Genomic DNA, 22,143 nt, shown 5'->3' on the forward strand with positions numbered 1-22,143 from the left:
CTGCTTTGACAGTAGGTTAGGATGTTTGCATTTATTTAAGGTTTCTTCACCTCTCCATGTGCAAGTCCATGCACAATATTTAATGTGACAATCTGCAGCCACCCCTCGTATTTCCTTTTAATGAGGATCAGAGGAAAATGTACTTAAAGCTTCTGTGAAAATGGTTCCATTTCCAGCAGCGCTTCAATGATTGAGCAAACCAATTGGGGAAAGTAATCACGTAAATGGTCTCTGCATGAAACAATTAATGAGCATTGATCACATAAGGAGCAAAAAGAGCTCTGGAGACACCAAATATCTTCGTTAATTGTTTTTTTAAAAAAATGATATTCCAGAAATCTTCCATTTATTTTTGATGTGTTCTATATTTTATTATATATGTATAGCTAAAGCTATGGTTTTCCCAGTAGTGATGTATGGAAGTGAGAGCGGGACCATAAAGAAGGCTGATCGCTGGAGAATTGATGCTTTTGAACTGTGGTGCTGGAGGAGACTCTTGAGAGTCCCATGGACTGCAAGAAGATCAAACCTATCCATTCTGAAGGAAATCAGCCCTGAGTGCTGACTGGAAGGACAGATCGTGAAGCTGAGGCTCCAATACTTTGGCCACCTCATGAGAAGAGAAGACTCCCTAGAAAAGACCCTGATGCTAGGAAAGATGGAGGGCACAAGGAGAAGGGGACGGCAGAGGACGAGATGGTTGGACAGTGTTCTCGAAGCTACCAGCATGAGTTTGAACAAACTGCGGGAGGCAGTGGAAGACAGAAGTGCCTGGCATGCTCTGGTCCATGGGGTCACGAAGAGTTGGATACGACTAAACAACAATCTGAAAGAGCAATTTGCCACCGCTTGTGTATGATGGGATGTGGCAATCTCCTCAGTCTTCTCCTTCCCCATCCTCTCCCCAGCCCGCTCTCCTCTGCTAAATTACCATAGCTAAAAAGAATGTGACATTTTATTTTATTTTATTTTATTTTTTGACATTTGATGCACCTTTTCACTCTCTGCTCAAACGGGAAGAGTGACACTTCCCAGCACTTCTTATGGCATTAGTGTTGGAAGTACAAAGTCAGTCGCCTTTTCAGCAGGTGACAGCCTGAGGGCGCCAGCTCATCACAACATTGATCAGAACATTGTATTTGGCAGCTGCATCATTCTTTATTCCTTTAACCTCCCCTTCATGTCCTCTCCTGAGTAACTCCCTCTGTATGTGCAGCAGATTCACATGTTTGTATTCTGCCTGCCTTTGGATTCTAGGTTGCAGAGAACCCCTCCCTTCCCAAACACACTTAAATATTTTCAGGATTACGATAATGGTAATAATATTCTTATTATAAATTTTCAAGAAGCTAGGATGGAGTTTTGATGGGGGGGGTTATCTTGCAACGCTTCTTCTTGCATGCCCTGGCTTATCAAAGAAACGTCGCCACCCCCCCTTTTGTAGCAGGGGGAAAATACCAAACTGTTTCCTTTCTAAGCTTGCATCAATTTTCTGTAATTTGGGGCAGACTATAGCTGAGCGGCAAGGGACACGGGTGGCGCTGTGGGTTAAACCAGAGAGCCTAGGACTTGCCGATCAGAAGGTCAGCAGTTCGAATCCCCACGACAGGGTGAGCTCCCATTGCTCGGTCCCTGCTCCTGCCAACCTAGCAGTTCAAAAGCACGTCAGTGCAAGTAGATAAATAGGTACCGCTCTGGCAGGAAGGTAAACGGCGTTTCCGTGCGCTGCTCTGGTTCGCCAGAAGCGCCTTAGTCATGATGGCCACATGACCCGGAAGCTGTATGCCGGCTCCCTCGGACAATAAAGCGAGATGAGCGCCGCAACCCCAGAGTCGGTCACGACTGGACCTAATGGTCAGGGGTCCCTTTACCTTTTATAGCTGAGCGGAAGAGTTTTCAGCTTCACAAATAAGCTTCACAAACAATCGCAAAGCATCTCCAGGTATGGCTGGGAAGGAATCCTGCTTAAAATCCTGATAAGCGGCTGCCAGAGAATGTAAAAAATACTGAACTACATGGACCTCTGTATAAGGCAGCATCCCATGTTCCCATGAGTGGTGCACTGGATGTAAGTTATTTGTGACAGGATAAGGATGAAAAGAGTAGGCCGAGGAACTGAATTTTGCAGAGATTTCAACAAGGGTGCCCTTGCGGGGCAAGACCTTAAATACACTATTTTGCTTTTCGTAAACAGGCTGTGAATTAAGCCTAGTGACTCCCTGTCTGTGGAATGCTCTCCCCAGGGAAGTTTACCTGCCACCTTCATTATACACCTTTAGGAAGCGAGTGGCACTGTGGTCTAAACCACTGAGTCTCTTGGGCTTGCCAATCAGAACGTTGGCAGTTCAAATCCCCGCGACGGGGTGAGATCCTGTTGCTCTGTCCCAGCTCCTGCCAAGCTAGCAGTTCAAGTGCACCCCAGTGAAAGTAGATAAATAGGTTTTGCTGCGGCAGGAAGGTAAATGGTGTTTCATTGCACTCTGGTTTCCGTCAGGGTTCTCTCGCCCTGAAAAGTGAGATGAGTGCCGCAACCCCATAGTTGCCTTTGACTGGACTTAACCATCCAGGTATCCTTTACCACCACCACCTTCTTCTTCTTCTTCTTCTTCTTCTTCTTCTTCTTCTTCTTCTTCCTCCCCCCAGGCAGAAACGTTCCTTTTTAACCAGGCCTTTGGTTGATATGATTAACATCCTATGCCCTTTTAAAATGGGGGGGGGGATTTGGGGGGGGTTATTGGGTTGTTGCTTTTATTTTGATTATATATTTTATATTTTGATTTTGTTCTGTGAACCACCCTGGGACCTCTGGGTATAGGACGGTATATAAATTCAATTAATAATAATAATAATAATAATAATAATAATAATAAGGCAAGAGTTAGTGTCACTCTAGCAGCCAGACAGGTGGGAGCTCTCACTCTGGCCCAGGTGAGCCGCTATCTCTTGCTCCTTTTGCCACTCTTAGTACCAGCTCAAGTTTGCCACCTATGCCTTAAAGGCTTCAGTAAGTAGCTACTATTCACATTCATAAGAAGTGCATGCAAAAACATATTTGGGAGAGCAGAGCCTGTGAAAATTCCACTTTAAGCCAACCTCATCTTCATTGTTCATCCTCAACCTTTCCCTTCAGTATTCTGAATGAAAGGAGGAAGAAACAATCAGAATATAATTTTGCCTTATCTGATAAGGGGGCAGATCCTTGTTTTTAAGTCTGGACCAGATTGCCTTTTTTTGTTCCCTTCCTGCCAGAGAAATCCATGATTCTACACCACGAGGGAATTTTGAGTGATGGATACTTTTAAATCAGCTAATACCCCACCACCCAAAAGAAAGGGGGGGGAGAGAAGCAACATTCATTCCTTGAAAACAAATTAGTTTCTGAAGTTTCCGAAATCTTTGGTGTGATACAAAATTTGGTTTTTCTATATATTACTGCCTGTCTCAGAGCTTGTCTCTGCCATCATCTACAGACTTTCAGGTAAATTGTTTTATTTGTGCCCCAAATGATCAAAAACAGAACTGAAGAACACAGTTTTCCATGTGGGAGGAAAAATTAATCACAACAGTCAGCTGCTTTGTATAAACTAGGTGGATGACTAAGTTTGATTTAGCCATTTGCATTTCAACTTTGGCTTTCATCTCTCTAGCTTTTCAAGTCCAAGATATATATCTTCCGCTAACACCCCTTGTGAGGTTCAGAAGTGCCTAAGCTCATCTAACACTTTTATGTTTCTTCCCAAATTGCAGAGATTTCAACTTGATGATCATGTGAGATTTGAGCTGATGGTTGTATGAAAAAGAGGACAGACCAAAATGAGTCACTGAATCACAATTGTGCAGCTCCATTTCCTGTACTATTTTAGAAAAACCAGCACTTAATCCTGGGCCACACTGAGCCAGAGGACTGCACTACTTTATTTCTTAAATTTAGCTTTATATATATATATAAAAGTTATTTGGTCTGGTTATTCCCTTTATTCACTTGCTCAGTTTTAACATGTGCCGTGACACAAGTTACATAAAAAGATGAGCAACAGAAGAAATTATCGACACATTTTCCGAACAGCTGAAATTGCTCATGTAATTTATGTTCCAATTTAAGCCCTTCTCTTTACAAACCAGCATATATATTCCTGACACACTGTTTATTCTCAGTTTATGTTGCGCAATCCACCTAACATGTTACACTGGCTGCAGAATGAGCACATTTTATTCTGCCAACAGGGAACTGGTAACTCATTTATTGCTGATTTTGAACAAGTTCTTGCTATGGCTGCCATCTCCCTCCCAATAGGATTCCAAGAGAGTGTTCCCACCCCTCCTTTTCTGTAACAAAACACTACATGGCATGCCAAAGCTGGCAAAGCATTTCTGAAAAACGTCGCCTCAAGAAGGCAAGTTATTCTTATGCACGTTCTCTATCACCCGTGTAACTTACGTTCCATGAAATAGGGGCCAGGTTCAATTCGCCATACAATTTGTCCTTTCTGCGTTCCGGTCACACCACGATTCTTGGAGTCCCAGAAGTTTGCTGGTGAATTCTCATCTGGAAGATGAAAGAAAAAGCATGTCATAACCCAACCAGCTATCAGGGAAGGCTAGCAAGCAGTTTATTTTTAAGAGCGTACCTTTGTACAAGGATGCTTGTCTAATGAAAATTCCCCAAAAAGATTTTTTTCAAAAAATAATAATTCTGTGCCTGTTTTTTTTTTTTTTACACATGTACAGTGGTACCCCGCAAGACGAATGCCTCGCAAGACGGAAAACCCGCAAGACGAAAGGGTTTTCTGTTTTGGAGGCGCTTCGCAAGACGAATTTCCCTATGGGCTTGCTTCGCAAGACGAAAGCCCAGAGGGAAATCTCCGGGGACCTGTTTTAAATTGCTGGCGGTCGGGAGCAAAGACTTTCGCCCACAGCCGGCCTTCAGAAGAGGTCCTGGACCTCTTCTGAAGGCCGGCGGGGGGCAAAAGTCTTTGCTCCCCCCGCCTGCCTTCCCGGGACAGCAGAGACTTCTCCGCTGCCCCGGGCGATCTTAAAATGCTGGCGGGCGGGAGCGAAGCGTTCGCTGCCAACCCCCAGCATTTTAAAATCTCGCCGGGACAGCAGAGAAGCAGCCCCCTGCGACCCTCTCCCGGCTGGAGAGGTGACGTGCGCCTATGGCAGGAGCCTCCATAGGCGCGCGTCACCTCTCCAGCTGGGAGAGCGCGCGCGGGGCTAAAGCAGCCCCCTGCGACCCTCTCCTGGCTGGAGAGGTGACGCGCGCCTATGGCAGGAGCCTCCATAGGCGCGGGTCACCTCTCCAGCTGGAAGAGCGCGCGGGGGGCTAAAACAGCCCCCTGCGACCCTCCCCCGGCTGGAGAGGTGACGCGCAACTATGGCAGGAGCCTCCATAGGCGCACGTCACCTCTCCAGCTGGGAGAGCGCGCGCGGGGCTAAAGCAGCCCCCTGCGACCCTCTCCCGGCTGGAGAGGTGACGCGCGCCTATGGCAGGAGCCTCAAGAGGCATGCGTCACCTCTCCAGCTGGGAGAGCGCGCGCGGGGCTAAAGCAGCCCCCTGCGACCCTCTCCCGGCTGGAGAGGTATCGCGGGGCTATGGCCGGAGCCTCTATAGCCGCGTGTCACCTCTCCAGCCGGGAGAGCGCGCGCAGGGCTAAAGCAGCCCCCCGCGACCCTCTCCCGGCTGGAGAGGTGACGCGCGCCTATGGCAGGAGCCTCCATAGACGCACGTCACCTCTCCAGCTGGGAGAGGGCGCGCGGGGCTAAAGCAGCCCCCTGCGACCCTCTCCTGGCTGGAGAGGTGACGCGCGCCTATGGCAGGAGCCCGCCAGCATTTTAAAATCTCCCCGGGACAGCAGAGACTTCTCTGCTGTCCCGGGGAGATTTTAAAATGCTGGGGGTCGGCAGCGAAGCGTTCGCTCCCGACCCCCAGCATTTTAAAATCTCCCCAGGACAGCAGAGACTTCTCTGCTGTCCCGGGGAGATTTTAAAATGCTGGGGGTCGGCAGCGAAGCGTTCGCTCCCGACCCCCAGCATTTTAAAATCTCCCCGGGACAGCAGAGACTTCGCTCCCGCCCGCCAGCATTTTAAAATCGCCCCGGGACAGCAGGGGCTTTTAAAATGCTGGCGGTTGGCAGCAAAGCCCTCCTGTCCCCGGAGCTTGCGGGGCGGGAGGTGGGAAGAAGGGCTTTTCTTCCCACCACCAGCCTTCAGAACAGCCTTCTGAAGGCTGGGGGTGGGAAGAAAAGCCCTTGTCCCCCCCCCCAGCCTTCAGAAGAGGTCGGGGGACAGACTGTCCCCGGACCTGGTCTGAAGGCGGTTTCCCTAGGAACGCATTAATTGATTTTCAATGCATTCCTATGGGAAACCGTGCTTCGCAAGACGAAAAACTCGCAAGAAGAAAAAACTTGCGGAACGAATTAATTTCGTCTTGCGAGGCACCACTGTATTCTGCATGCATTATGCAGAAAATCGTAAGATAAAAGTTTCCACGTTTAAAAAGATTGATCACAGAAATGATGCTTCTTCCTTATAAAACAAAATAAGAAAAGCTGACAACTAATACGTGGCAACTGAACTAAGATTACCAGATGCCCCCTTTTCCCAGGGACAGTCCCCGGATTTACAAATCAGTCCCCATACAAAATCAATTGAAGTTGAAAAGTGTCCCCAGGTTCATTGAAAAAAATCTGGTAACAACGGCAGCAAGAATATTATTGGCACAAAAATGGAAACAAGAAGAATTACTGTCAAAAGATGAGTGGCAAATGAAATTAACGGACTATGCAGAATTAGATAAGATGACAGGAAGGATTCAAAACCTGCGGGACCAGAGATTCTTGGAGGACTGGAGTAAATATTTGAATTATTTGAAAAGCAATTGTAATAAACAGATTGCAAAAAGTTTTGTAAGGAGGACTATGTGAAATATTGCAGAGAAGACTATGAAGAGAGTTATTAGTTAAGGACTATTAAAAGTAATAGAGAAATTAAGAAATTTAGTAAAGGTAAAGGTAAAGGTACCCCTGGGACGCGGGTGGCGCTGTGGGCTAAAGCCTCAACGCCTAGGGCTTGCCGATCGAAAGGTCGGTGGTTCGAATCCCCGCGGCGGGGTGCGCTCCCGCTGCTCGGTCCCAGCGCCTGCCCACCTAGCAGTTCGAAAGCACCCCCGGGGGCAAGTAGATAAATAGGTACCGCTTACCAGCGGGAAGGTAAACGGCGTTCCGTGTGCGGCTCTGGCTCGCCAGAGCAGCGTTGTCACGCTGGCCACGTGACCCGGAAGTGTCCCCGGACAGCGCTGGCCCCCGGCCAATAGATGTGAGATGGGCGCACAAACCCCAGAGTCTGTCAAGACTGGCCCGTTCGGGCAGGGGTACCTTTACCTTTAAAGGTACCCCTGCCCGAACGGGCCAGTCTTGACAGACTCTGGGGTTTGTGCGCCCATCTCACATCTATTGGCCGGGGGCCAGCGCTGTCCGAAGACACTTCCGGGTCACGTGGCCAGCGTGACAACGCTGCTCTGGCGAGCCAGAGCCGCACACGGAACGCCGTTTACCTTCCCGCTGGTAAGCGGTACCTATTTATCTACTTGCCCCCGGGGGTGCTTTCGAACTGCTAGGTGGGCAGGCGCTGGGACCGAGCAGCGGGAGCGCACCCCGCCGCGGGGATTCGAACCGCCGACCTTTCGATCGGCAAGCCCTAGGCGCTGAGGCTTTAGCCCACAGCGCCACCCGCGTCCCTAAGAAATTTAGACTAAGTGATAAAGACTGAAAAATCTTCAGATGCGGTTGATGGAAGTCTAAAACACTGTATAAGATAAGAAAATATGTTAAAGGATTGTTGGAAATGATATGTTAAAAATTAATATATATGAAATGTTATATATGATATGTTAAAAAATTAATATATATGAAAGAAAAAATCTGGCAACCTTAAACTGAACCATTCTTTCACATTCAATCATATTAAGTCTTTGTGCAGATACTAAGTTGTCCAGACAAATGATCCTTGGGGAAAATGTCTTTTCTACAGCTTTCCCCCTGGGAGGCCAAAAGCTGAGAGGTGGGAAGAGAAGGGCAAGCAAGTAAATGAGCAGGAAGTCAAAATACCTCTCCATATGGCTAAGGGGGTAAAGTGATTCCCCCTCCACAGGAAGTCCACATCTTGGTGGGATTCTTCTGTGCATTCTTATGTGTTTTGAGCCAAGAAAGCTTCAATTCAGGAAAGGCTCCTCCAATCAGTGGAGTTGCATCCTTTGTGGGCGACCGGGGTGTGTACATGCGCCCCAGGCAAGACCAGGGGCTGGACACGGATGGTAAATAAAACCCACAGAACCAGCCAAATTTACCACTGCACCCCCCCCCAATGCTGCCGTTTAGCAAGGGGGCTAGAGGCACAATGGCAAGACCCCTGGTGGCAAGCAAGGTGGGGGTCACTGAGAGGGGATGCCTGGCTTGCACCTCCTCAAAATCATGCACCTGGGGCTACACACACACACACCTGGCTCTCCCCACACCACACTCCTGCCTCCAATACTCAGAAATCAGCAGCATAAGTGGTGCACACATTTTTAAGGAGATGTAAAATTAGGAGAAACCTGTAAGCAAAATGCAGAGGTGAAAACATCAGACCAGAGAGGCAAGAACTCAGTCCGCCAGGTAAAACCAACCAACAGTAGAAACTGTTATGAGAATTCTAAGGCGTCATAAATAAAATGTACATACACAAGTGAATAAATAAAACCTCTCCCAGTAGACTGGCTGAATTCTTATCACTTGTTAAATTCTGTAAATAAATTAACTTCTCGCCAACCCCTTACAACCCCCCCCCCAAAAAAAAACCCCAGGTCTGGCAAGTATCTACTAAAGGTAGAGCAGACCTGTCAAAAGAGCATCTTCTGTGTATGAATAGGGATAGGTCTGACAATCGATTCAAGACCCAAGGTATTTACCATTCCTAAAGAATGGCCCAGACTAGCCAGGAAAAGGCAAGCAAGAAAGCATTACCAGGTATCTTGACGGACAGGAGAGAAGTCATACTCTTGAATTTCTATTGTAGACCACCTCTTTTCTGTTACATTTGATTTGGGGTGGTCTTTGGCTAAGGGGCTGGAAAATTTCTGAAGTCTTTAAAAGTTGTTACACACCTTTGTTCTGTTTCCGCCTCACCTCCTTGCAAAGGGGGGGGGGCAGAGACTGTTGCAACAGAAAGGGGGGGGAAGAGATCTGCCGTGCTTTCTTCAATTGGTTCCTGCCTGCACTTACTCCTGTCTGACTGACCGTGAACTTGGGGGTAACTGGGTCCCTTGATGGGGAGCTGGGCTATAAAAGCTAACCCCAAATTTTCTTTTGGCAAAATGATCACCATAATAAAATCATAGCAACAAAGCAGTTGTTAAGGGCCTCTCACCTGCAACCCATTTACCCTTGGATAACCATTTGTGGGCTTCAAATTGTAATGCCAAACTTAAACTTAGGCTGTGTGCTACGAAGACCCCTAACCGGACCAGTTTGCTTCATGTACGCAAATCACTGGATCTGGCTGCAAAGCTGGTGCAGGAATTCTGCACACAGATGCATCTCCCCATGACACCTGCGATATCACCTTTCCGTGAAGCGGGAAGATGCCCTTCTTCGAGTACAAACAGATTTCTGCCGCCTCGTGTCATCAGAGGCTGCAAACTTCAGCTGAGACCGTTCTCTCCATTTTCTTCTGAGCAGCTGAAATTGTAAACTGGGATCTGAACTCGAAGCTTGCGTCAGCTATATATACACATAAAACACTTAAAGGGTCAAACACTGCCAAAGGTTAGTAGTTTAGCAAGCAGTGTTCTTGCCTTAGAGTCACAAAACCAAACGTTCTGGCAGGAACCTTCATATGCATTCCATTTATTAGCAAATAACTCATGATGGGAACAGCCACAAAGGCCAGAGAAGGGCAAGTTACCAGCATGACGTGTCCTGCTGCACCCAAGGAGGAAGCAATATTCATGAGTTCTTCACATCATACTCATTTTGCTACTGCCATCTGGGAAAGGTTTCCTAAAAGCAATTCCCATTTCAAGAGTCATTTAGAGGTAAGGATAAAGCAGCAACAAATCCATAATATTCTAATTATAATGATCAGGGAGGGTGAGAGAATACTCAAACCTGCTACCTAAAACTCAACCAAATAATCTAATCTGGAAAGCCTGCTTATTTTAAGTGTTGATATTTGGCTCACCATATGCACACTGTTGTCAAGGCAATTTTGCACCATTCAGTTAGTGCACAGGGCAGATCAAACAATTCCTTCTTTGCTAGGTGGTCTGTGCCCTGTCATTTAACCATTCCTGTGATGGAACAGAGTTGTTAATGCATGAAGGCAAATGTGATATCATGGAAGTCCAATACCACTGTCTTGCTCCCTAGGCATTGCCACTCAGGACACTAAAAAAAACCTGCTTTGAGCTTTTCTCAGCTGTTTGCACAGATGGAGAATGATATTAACATGGGCCAGAAAACAGATTTTCATTCCCTAGTAAGCCATTTTAAATCTAAATGTACAATTCTAGCCAGAGTTAAGTTTTGCACTTGAACTACAAATACCGTTTTTGCGGCAAGGGCAAAGAACACTTATATGCTGGACACAGCGAATTTGAAAAAATGTACAACTGCTGATGCCCAAACAGCTTGCTGCCTGAGGCAAAGGTCAGAATGGGACCCACACACCACACTATGTGTGCAGAGGCTTACCAATCTTAGTTCAACACTAGTGATGGGAAAACACATGGGAGCATCAGGCTAACTTACAGAGCACAGGACTGACACAGCCTCGACCTCTCAACATCTCACTGCTATTCTGCATCCTTCGGCACCCTCTTGTCTCACTCTGCCTAATGATAGGACCAGTTTTGGGTTGGGTACATGCAGATTTTTTTTGTGAGGGTGCCTCCGGACAGTCAGCTTTTTGTGGGAGGGATTCAACCACATACTTGAACTTTTGGACTGCACATTTAAAGCTCTCCGTCATCCTAGCACATGGGTAGGCAAACTAAGGCCCAGGGCCCGGATCCAGACCAATCGCCTTCTAAATCTGGCCCACAGATGGTCCAGGAATCAGCGTGTTTTTACATGAGTAGAATGTGTCCTTTTATTTAAAATGCATCTCTGGGTAATTTGTGGGCCATAGGAATTCATTCATTCCCCCCAAAAAAATATAGTCCGACCCCCACAAGGTCTGAGGGACAGTGGACCAGCCCCCTGCTGAAAAATTTTGCTGACCCCTGTCCTAACACAAGTCCATGGGGAGTGGGGATACAGAGTTATTGCAGTTTGGAAAGTGAAGGGGAAAGTGTAAGGGCTAACAACAAGATGTGCAAACACCATCAAGCAAACCAGGATGACTACCAGATGAATAACCACCCCATAAACAAATCTGATTGAATGCTCAACAAAGAATGGACACCCCATAAGCTTTGTGCAAGCAAATCAGGGTGAATGCTGAATTAAAAGGGTCTGGATGAGTAGAGTTCCCTTGCAACCTTTTGGCTTTAGTAAACAGAGACTTTTCAAGTGAAATCTGTTTTCTAGCCTCAGACCAGGCTTGCTGTATCAGCAGCTAAATCTGATTTCCCCGCAGTCACCACCTCCATTTCTAATAGGATTGGTGATATGTGAATGTTTTTTGACTGCTGTAAAGGCATATATTGGACAGCACACTGATAAAGAACAATTTCCTTCCAATAATACACTTTCCATTTGCGAGAAGCTGAATTCTTTCTTTTCCCCTTTTCAAGTTTTACAACTTCTTTGCAGAACGAATGGCTTTCTGCAGGACAACAGAACCACTCCAACCACCCTTTAAATAGTTGCAGAAAGAATGCCATCTTCTTTCCTCGCAGCAGTAGCCAATCACACAAACAGATATTAATTTAATGTAACACCTAAGAGAAAACCAATGAGCAACCACCTTTAAAACAAGAAATAAGGGGAGATACTCCATCCATTGCAACGTAATGAACATTAAATCGAGCTGTTTACATACTTTAAATTTGCCTTTGGCAACAGCATTTTTCATTCTGGTTTTCTACACTTACCTGACCTATCCTGTAGTAGGAGATACCTTCCATTCAATATCGCATCTGTTTAATAATCAGGAGATGTTCTTAAAAACTGAAATTCCTTTAATAAGGCTTCTGTTATCCGTATGCCAATTCTTCTCTCCATTTTAAAAAAAGTTGCCTTCTTGGAAGAGGGAGCACTTGAATACTGTCTTGCACCATCGCTGACATCGTCACAAGATCACTTGAGAAGCACCTCTGAATTTCCCATCTTCTGCTTTTTGTTTAGATTGGAACGTTTTAAGAAAGCTCTCTCTTGGCCTTCTTAATGTGCTCTATTTTTTTTTACTAGCTAACCCACCCAGAGAGTTCACTGCTTATTGGGCTCTGAGCAATTGCTCCCTCTGGGTTCAAACATCACAGAATTAGAATAGATGAAGTATTGTCCTTCAGATTAAGTTATTTGTAGCCACTCCCCTCTGAAGGGTACAGGATGCGAAGTCTTCATCCTCCCTTGGCTTCCTTCCTTTTCTGTTTTCCATGGGAGAATTCTGAACAGTTGATCCCACTACTGTACAGTCATCCAGAGGGTGATAAACAGGGAAAATTCAAAACCCAGAAATGACAAGCGCATTAGTCACAGAAAACAAAACACAAGAACCAAAAGTCTCTCATATTTGTTGCATCTTTGCAATGACATCACTTAGGTACCATAACAAAGCCCAACATTCTTGTCGTTGTAGGCTGCAAAAGGTTCCCTAGAGTACACTAACAAACACACAAGGTAATCGTGGTATATTTACTGCATCAGCTTGCATTGGCTTGGGGGCTCTACTTGCTTTCTCATTTGCACAGAATTCTTGATGATATCAGATGATCTCTAAACCACACAAATATCTCTTATACGCCACAACTAAATGAATAAGTGGCAGTAAAAAATTAACAACTTCTGTTGGTAAGGCACCTACAACTGCTAGATAACTTGTCCAGAGTTGCCCATGCATTTGGTAAGCTCATGATTTGATTACTGTAATTTGCTCCATTTGGGGCTACCCTTGGGATTGGTCACGAGGCCATCGCTGGTGCAGATGAGCGGGTCGTCGGGCTGCCTGCGCCCCCGTGGCCGAGACTCCCCTTGCCGGCTTCCTCCCTCGTCGCGTCGCCCCGTGCGGTAATAAAAGACGGCCCCTCTCTTCCCCACGCCGGGTTCCCTACTGCACTGGAGACGAGCCGGGCTTCGGGAAGTAGCAGGCAGGTGTCCCGTCGCCCTCAGGGGCGCCCGAAGGTCACCTTTCGTGAGCTGGCAGAGGGTGCAGATACGGAGGGGTCCGTAAGCAGGAGCCGGGCATTGCGATGCAGCGGCAGAAATAAGCCAATGCCCAGGTGGCGCAGCTGGTGAGGGCGCCTGGCTGCTTCACCAAGCAGGTGGCTGGTTCGAGCAGTGGGTTGGGCTAGATGACTCCTGGGGACCCCTTTCAACTCTGTTGTTGTTCTTGTTTAGTCGTTTAGTCATGTCCGACTCTTCGTGACCCCATGGACCAGAGCACGCCAGGCACTCCTGTCTTCCACTGCCTCCCACTGTTTGGTCAAACTCATGCTGGTAGCTTCGAGAACACTGTCCAACCACCTCGTCCTCTGTCGTCCCCTTCTCCTTGTGCCCTCCATCTTTCCCAACATCAGGGTCTTTTCCAGGGAGTCTTCTCTTCTCATGAGGTGGCCAAAGTATTGGAGCCTCAGCTTCAGGATCTGTCCTGACAGTGAGCACTCGGGGCTGATTTCCTTCAGAATGGATAGGTTTGATCTTCTTGCAGTCCATGGGACTCTCAAGAGTCTCCTCCAGCACCACAATTCAAAAGCATCAATTCTTCGGCAATCAGCCTTCTTTATGGTCCAGCTCTCACTTCCATACATCGCTACTGGGAAAACCATAGCTTTAACTATACGGACCTTTGTCGGCAAAGGGACGCTGAACTCTTTTGTCTCCCTGTCACTGTCCTGCCAAAACATCTCCTTTCTGAGATGCTACTTGCATTTCCAGAGAAAGTCCCATTGGTGCCCTTGTAATGCAAAGCGCCAGCTTTGGAGATGCAATTTTGTTGGGACTGTGGCAGGGAGAGAAGGCATGAAACCTCTCCTCACCTCAAGGCTGCTCAAGCTTCCCAGAGATTGCTACTTACATATGAGGAAACACGCATGGACAATGTTTATTTTATTAGAAATTCCGGGGCAATCTCCAAAATGCAATGCAATAGAACCATAAAATATCCAACATCCACAGTCGATAGCTCTGCTGCTAAAGCATGAGACTCTCAATCTCAGGGTTGTGGGTTCAAGCCCCACGTTGTGCAAAGGATTCCTGCATTGCCGGGGGTTGAACTAGACGATGCCTTGTGGTCCCTTTCCAACTCTTCTATGCCAAAAAGAAACATAGAAAGACTAGCAAATGCTTAAGTAGTCCGCTGGGCACCCATCAGATTTTATTTCCATACTATAACTCCCATCAGCCCCAGCCAGTATAGCCAGTGGTCAGGGATGATGAGAGCTGTAGTCTGACATCCAGAGCACATCACATTGATGTGGCTTCAACGAGCGTATAAAACAAGACCAACACCAGAATGGAGACCAAAAAAATCGCCTAGTCCAACATCCTGTTTTCAAAGTGAGCAACCAGATGTTTATGGGATGGCAGCAACCAAGGCATAAGCACACCACACTGGAAGAAAAACAGTTGAATATAAGCAGTGAGGGAGATGAAATAAACCCACTAGCATCAACTAACTCCCAAAAGCTGTTGCTATAACATCAACTTTGGCCCTAAGTCGAGGAGTTACTGGGGGTGGGGAGCCGAAAGAGATAACAAAGAGGAATCTGCTGTTTTATGGGGCCATAATGACAGCTATTATTACTAAATTTATTGAGTGGATTTGTACCCCCCCTTTTTTTACTCTAGTCTTCAAAGCAGTACACAGTATTAATACAGTGCAATGAATACAGGTAAAACAAAAACAAAATAAAACCAGTGAACCAGGAGCAAAAGCAAACACCTTCACTTGTCTATCCCTTGACTCCTTCCCATAGGTCAGTTGCTTCCATATGGCCCTGCCATGTGAGAGTGGGTACTGCTCAGCTTGAAGCTATCAAATATCCAGGGTTTACAGACACCTGCTTGTGCATTAAACACTGCAAGGACCAATCCTCACACATACTTCATAAGCAACCTTCTTTAATGAGCCTTGTCTATCAGTGAGAGAAAAGGAGAGTGGCATAACTGACATGCCTTAAAATAGGCTGAACGGGTGGCAGGCTATTTTTACAGCACTTGCTTGTTTCTCTGGAAAATATTATAAAGCATATGCCTGCCATTTTGCTTTTTTTATAAATGAGCAGAACACTACATAGAGCTGAAACAGGCTTCAGTTCCTTGGGATTTTATGTCTCTGCTCCACAACATTTTAAAACCCACAGGCATAAATAGGATTCTCTAACTACAGACTCATTGAAATTCCAGGACTGGGTACCTTAATGCAATTGCACTACTGGTTTGCTCAGCTCTTTTTAGAGGTCTGTATGCCACAACATTCCTATCTGCTTAAAAAGCAAGGACAAGATCTCCACATCCAGTCCAGCTTCCTGCCTCTGTGCAGTTATCAGCCTAGATTTTGGCAGAAGACGTTGCCTAATCTCCTTCCTTCCTTCCTAATGTCTGTTCTCTTGCCTCCTCTCACATGATTAGCAGATAACTGTTGTTGTTCAAGTAACATCAGACAACTATGTGCAGCAGAGGCATCTCTGGCACACAAAACATCAATTTCTTTCTCCATAAACTAGCAAGCTGATAGCAGGTGACAAAAACAGCTCTGCATTTAATTTGTTGGATCCTATCGGGTTAATTTCATCCACTTCTGGGGTTGCCGGGTAATTTCCATTTTCATGTAAGAAGTGAAGGGCATGCCTTGTTTTAGGATAACTACACACAGGATTTCGGATATGCTGGCTTCAAATGTAGGAACAAAGCAGTTAAGTTCGACTGAAATCAACAGGCCTGCTTCCAAGTGAAGACGTTCATGGTTTCTTGTTGCAATAATCAGTGCAGCTCCACTTATCTTGTTTGTTGTTTTAATGCAGCAATTCTAGCCAAGGAAGATAAAGCTGAATTCCAGAACTAAGTAAAGACAGACTCTCCTACATCCCACACACTTTTTTTTATCTTATACATTGTCATAAGCAAAAACCAGGAGGAATCAGCTTGGACCACTGCAGAAGAACTTGGCTTGTCCACAGGAGAACACAAATAAATTGTCCCAGATGAAATGTACACCAAGAATCGTAAAAAATGGAAAACGGAGTCACTCTGACCTCCCTCTTTGATAGCTGTAGCACACACATTACAAAGATTAAACAAGCAATACCTCAAGGACCACCTCTTTCCATATGAACCTACCCAGACTCTGAGATCATTTTCTTAGGCCCTCCTTCGTGTGCCTCCTCCTCAAGAGGTCCAGAGAGTGGCAACATGAGAACGGACCTTCTTCTCTGCAATGGCTCCCCGTCTGTGGAATGCTCTCCCCAGGGAAGTTCGCCTGGCACCTTCATTACACACCTTTAGGCGTCAGGCAAAAACATTCCTTTTTAACCAGGCCTTTGGTTGATTTGATTTACAGTACAACTTATGCCCTTTTAAAATGTGTGGTGAGGGGGGTTATTGTGTTGTTTTTGTTTTTATCATGTATTTTGTGGCTTTATATCTTGATTTTATTCTGTGAACCGCCTTGAGACCACCGGGTATAGGTTGGTATATAAATGCAATAAATAGTAATAGAAAGAACACTTCACTCCATATTCAGCCAGGTACCCATCACTGATAAAACAAACAGCCTTCCTGTCCTCACATATAATCTTGGGGGAGATGCTGGAATGTACTTTTAAGGGCAATTTCACTTTACAAATGCAACTCATGCAGACAGAGGGCAACAGGAACTCCTCATTTTCACAGAATGAGCTCAGCTCAGGCAGGTGACTGGAAAGGTTTCTTCGGCTCATAAAATCCATTTACTTCCCTGAAAACTACGCAAAACAAACTATTCTCTTTCAGCATTTCCCCACCCACCAGAACACATCAATCGCTTATTTACTTGCAACACTCAAGTGAGGGGTGTAAATACAGAGTACAGTTCTATATTGCTTGATGTTGTCTTATCCTTTACCTGCCTTTGTATCTTTTGATCTATTTTGTATAGATGTAAAACTTATGATTAAAAAAATCTACAAGGCAGAACCTTCACACACTTGCTATTTATAGGAAGGCTCAAAATGAGCCAAACAATTATATTTTGCTGACATTCTTGGCTGGAATTGTTTATATCTGTGTGACTCAGAACTTTCAAAACGAGGTCATGCAGTAAAAGAGAAAATTCCAGTATGCATAGGAGAATACAGAGTGTAACAAAAAAGGAAGGAAGGAAGGGGAAATAAAATAAGTATGGGGAGAAGCCACAATGGCTAACTGAATAGCCACCCAGCCAAAGTTAAGCAGTCTTCAGTCAAACAGATTTTAAATGACTTAACTTTGCTTTTTTAAGGTGCTTAACTTGGAATCATCGTATCCTCTGTTATTGGCTGCATCAAATCCTCTGTAGGTCTAAGGCAGGAATAGAGACCTTTTAAAGTCAAGTGCCATGTGACCCTCACCTTTATACCATAGGCTCCATTACAGCCATGCAAAAACCAAAAGTTTGTACAGTACACTCACACAAACACACACTCTTGCATCCAGGCATTGTCTCAATTACTCTAGCTAGGCAAAGCACTTCAGGAAGTTGCATGGCAGGTCCAGGAGCATGGCTTTCACAGAGCCCCAGGCGAGATGGAGAAGCCTGGGTGGACGCATCCAGCCCCTCTGGGGCCTGAAGTCCTCCCCCTTGGCTCTCAAAGTATACTATAGGCCAGAAGCTGCTACTGTATTGCCTGTGGGCATCAGGATACCCACCAGGACCTCTTACAAAGGCATCCACAAAGGGTTTCCACCAAATAAATGCCCCAATCTGCTGTATTCCTATTGGCTTGCTCTGTCTTCCTGCTTGCTCTGCTCTGCTGCCATCTTAGGTTAACTATACCCTCTTAAAAATGATTGGATGATGACCAGCAAGTTAAAGGTGTAATGGTCGGAACCAAACACTATAAGTTAAGAGCGTTCGCAGATGACCTTGTATTGACTTTGCAGGAGCCAAACACTAGTACAAAAAGAGTGTTGGAAATAATTCAACAATTTGGACAGGTAGCTGGATTTAAATTGAATAAACAAAAAACTAAAGTCTTAGGGAAAAACCTAACAGATATGGAAAAGAATAAGTTTCAAGAAGAGACAGGTCTGACGGTGGTTAAGAAGGTGAAATACCTAGGGGTTAATTTAACATCTAAAAACTTGAATTTGTATAAGGACAACTATGAAAAATGTTGGTCAGAAATTAAAAAAGATCTAGAAATATGGTCAAATTTGAGATTGTCAATGTTAGGCCGAATTGCAGTGATTAAGATGAATGTATTGCCTAGAATGTTATTTTTATTTCAAACTTTGCAGATTATTGACAAGATGGACTGTTTCAAGAGGTGGCAGAAAGACATTGCGAAATTTGTCTGGCAGGGCAAAAAAGCCCAGAATAAAATATAAAATATTAACAGATGCAAAAGAAAGAGGGGGATTTGCCCTGCCGGACTTAAAATTGTACTATGAAGCAGCAGCATTCTGCTGGCTGAAAGAGTGGATGCTCCTCGAGAATACAGATATCTTGGATTTAGAAGGTTTCAATAATGCATTTGGCTGGCATGCATATCTATGGTATGACAAAATCAAAGTGCATAGTGCCTTTAAAAATCATATTGTAAGGAAAGCGTTGTTTAATGTTTGGATGAGATATAAAGATCTGTTGGAAAACAAAACCCCTAGATGGCTGTCACCCTTAGAGGCTAAGGCCCACAAGAAAGTCAATATGGAGGTCGGATGGCCAAAGTATTGTGAGATCTTAGAACAGGATGGAGAGAAACTGAAATTAAAGAGCCATGAAAAACTAAAACCCAAAGTACAAGATTGGCTCCACTATTATCAAATAATGGAGGTTTTCAAACAAGACAGGAAAATTGGCTTCCAGGTGGAAAAATCAAAACTTGAGACAGAATTGTTAGAACCCAATACTAAGAATTTGTCAAGAATGTATAACTTGCTGTTGAAATGGAATACACAAGATGAAACAGTTAAATCAGCTATGATTAAGTGGGCACAGGACATTGGTCATAATATTATGTCTGCTGACTGGGAAAGGTTGTGGAACACTGGTATTAAATTTACGGCATGTAGTGCCTTAAAGGAAAATGTGATGAAAATGGTCTATAGGTGGTACATGACCCCAGTTAAGCTAGCAAAAATTTACCATTTGCCTGATAACAAATGCTGGAAATGTAAGGAAACTGAAGGTACTTTTTATCACCTTTGGTGGACATGCCCGAAGATTAAGGCTTTCTGGGAGATGATATATAATGAAATGAAAAAGGTATTCAAATATACCTTCCTTAAGAAACCAGAGGCCTTTCTCTTGGGCATTGTCGGCCAATTGGTGCCAAAAAAGGACAGAACTTTTTTCATGTATGCAACAACAGCAGCAAGAATACTGATCGCAAAGTATTGGAAGACACAAGATTTACCCACCTTGGAAGAATGGCAGATGAAAGTGATTGACTATATGACATTGGCGGAAATGACGAGCAGAATTCGTGACCAGGGAAAGGAGGCTGCGGAAGAAGACTGGAAGAAATTTAAGATTTATCTTAAGAACTATTATAAACTTGATGAAGTTTAGATTGTCGAGATTTTACAGAAAGAAAGGGTTGCAGTAATATAAGAATAGATCAAGAAAGGACTATGATGAATTAGGATGGGAAAAAACATTTATAAGTTGCTATAAAATTTGGACATGAGGATGCAGAAAGGGGAGGTATGGGGAAGTCCGAGGAAAGAAGTTTATGAAAGGATATTTTGAAATTATATTTCTTTGTTTGTCTGTTTTTCTTTTATGTTTGTTTGTTATAAAAACTTTTGTAAAACTAATAAAAATTTTATAAAAAAAAATAAAAATGATTGGATGAAAGGATTTGACCCCCTCTTGTGTTTCGAATAGAGCTTGGCTCTAGCCATAGCTGTCAACAGTCCCTTATTTGGCGGGAAAGTCCCTTATCCCAGCGCCGTGTCCCGCTGCTGTCCCTTATTGATGATGTCCCTTAAATTTCCCGGGTTTCAAAGGAAGCAGCTCCTCCCTCCCTCCCTGCCGGCCAGGGAGGAGGGAGGCTCCAACTGTGTTGCTTGGCTGCGTTGCTCACCCAATAAGGAGTCTAAGAACGACTGGGGGGTGGAGCTTGCATGCCTTGTGCCGATCAAATCGGCCGTCTTGCCTGGGGACTCACCTTTGCTCAGCGCTTCCCAGCAGAGAGGTGACATGGTTTTCCTTGCTGCATCCCCTTTGCCGGGTTGCTGCGCTGTGGGAACCACCGCTTGAGGCTTCGTTTGGCTGCTGGCTGGGCTTTCTGCCTTTGGCTTGGAGGGGCTCAGAAGTTGAACATACCTGTGCCCTGAAAATCCCTTATTTTGGCTGCTGATCCCTTATTTTCGAGGCTGCTGGTCCCTTATTTTCAAATCTGTAAGTTGACAGCTATGGCTCTAGCACGGTGGTGTAGCAATGCCCAGTGGCGTATCATGGGGTGGGCTGTGGGGGCTGTGGCCCTGGGCACATTTTTTCGAGGAGGGGAGTGACCAGGCTCCCTCATTGAAGCCTGGCTCTGCCGCATGAGGGAGCTGTGGCCCAAGCCGGACCCGGGAGTGGAGGGAGGCTGTCGTGGGTGTGGGTATGTGGGTCTTTACAATTGTTTATAAACTTCCAATGGATCTCAGAATTTTCAGCCACATGAAATACTGGTTTAGAAGATATAAGTCCCCGCTTCTCTTTTAGAAAAAAAATATATATATTGAAAGAGTATCAATAAAAGTGAGTTCATTATCGTTTTCTTTCAGTTAAGTTTTGTACAAATCTATGCTTGTCGTATCTTACATTTACTATATCGCAGGCAGCTATACACATGTATAACACCTTGGGATCTCGGTGTGAGGCTTAAGTCTCTGGTGGTCCTTAAGAAGGTCTTGAACAGCTATTTTTTTCTCTCTGTGGCAATTAATAGCTAATATAACCTGGGGTTATAGATTGGGGCTGCTATATTGGGGCCTGACCACGTTTATTAATTTCGGTGCTGGTTTTTAAACACTGTGGTGAACTGGAAATCGTGAGTGGTTTTAATATTGCATTTCAGAACTACACGCATGTTGCAAAGTGCTTTGTCGAGAACGTTCTAAAAAGGAAATAATAAATCCATTATATAAATGGATTTATATAATTATATAAATGGATTATATAAGTGGATATAAACACAAACACAAGCTTCACCACTGCACCCATGATCTCTCCTACCTTTGTGACACAGCGTTGATATTCACAGGTGAAACACACGAAGAGCCATTAAAATGGAAGCCTCCTCTCAGAGGATTACCTGAAACGCTGCAAACAATCCTGCTTGCAAATGTGTAAAATCCTTTTTTGTTGTTGAAGCTTGAGGTGGCTTGCATCAGAATCTTAAATCGTATTGTATACACGGTCACATCACAAACTATTTTCCTCCAAGTTACATCATGCGTAAGACTGCAAAGTTCAGAAGTCCCCCTTACAGACACAGCCAGGGCCATTAATTATACATATGGCTAGATCACAACATCCAGATTCCCATCATTGCTACAGCTGCCTGCAGTGACATTAATGTTTTCCCCTGCCCTTTTACTTTATGAATAAATAGGCTACACTGAGCACATGATACTTACCAAACACAGAAAAGCAAGCATTTGCAAAATTCAGCTGTTTGTTGTACAGTGCACTACCCTTTACAATGTTCAGTCGTTGCTAATGTCGGAGCAGGTTTTTGTGTTACCCGGATTTGCTGGCACAAATTTCAGAAGTCGTAGTCCCCTTGATCAAATGTGTACATATATACACACACTTGGGGTGAGGTGGGTTATG

At 44.9% G+C, this 22,143-nt stretch overlaps 1 protein-coding gene across 6 annotated transcripts in view; it reads right to left on the reverse strand.

Moving 5' to 3' along the window:
• HECW2 (HECT, C2 and WW domain containing E3 ubiquitin protein ligase 2) overlaps window positions 1-22,143 on the reverse strand; it is a 197,411-nt gene that overhangs the window by 94,486 nt on the left and 80,782 nt on the right. For 4 of the 6 annotated variants that reach the window (XM_082222539.1, XM_082222540.1, XM_082222543.1 and 1 more), the window contains exon 3: window positions 4,439-4,546. In XM_082222539.1, coding sequence (XP_082078665.1) covers window positions 4,439-4,546 — 108 coding nt within the window. Of the gene's footprint in view, window positions 1-4,438; window positions 4,547-9,942; window positions 10,038-12,073; window positions 12,391-22,143 lie in introns of those variants that run through there. The other 2 variants (XM_082222542.1, XM_082222541.1) reach the window with 2 other exon arrangements.

The sequence above is a fragment of the Podarcis vaucheri genome (assembly GCF_965113315.1).
Source record: "Podarcis vaucheri genome assembly, chromosome: 1".
Classification (NCBI taxonomy): Eukaryota; Metazoa; Chordata; class Lepidosauria; order Squamata; family Lacertidae; genus Podarcis; species Podarcis vaucheri.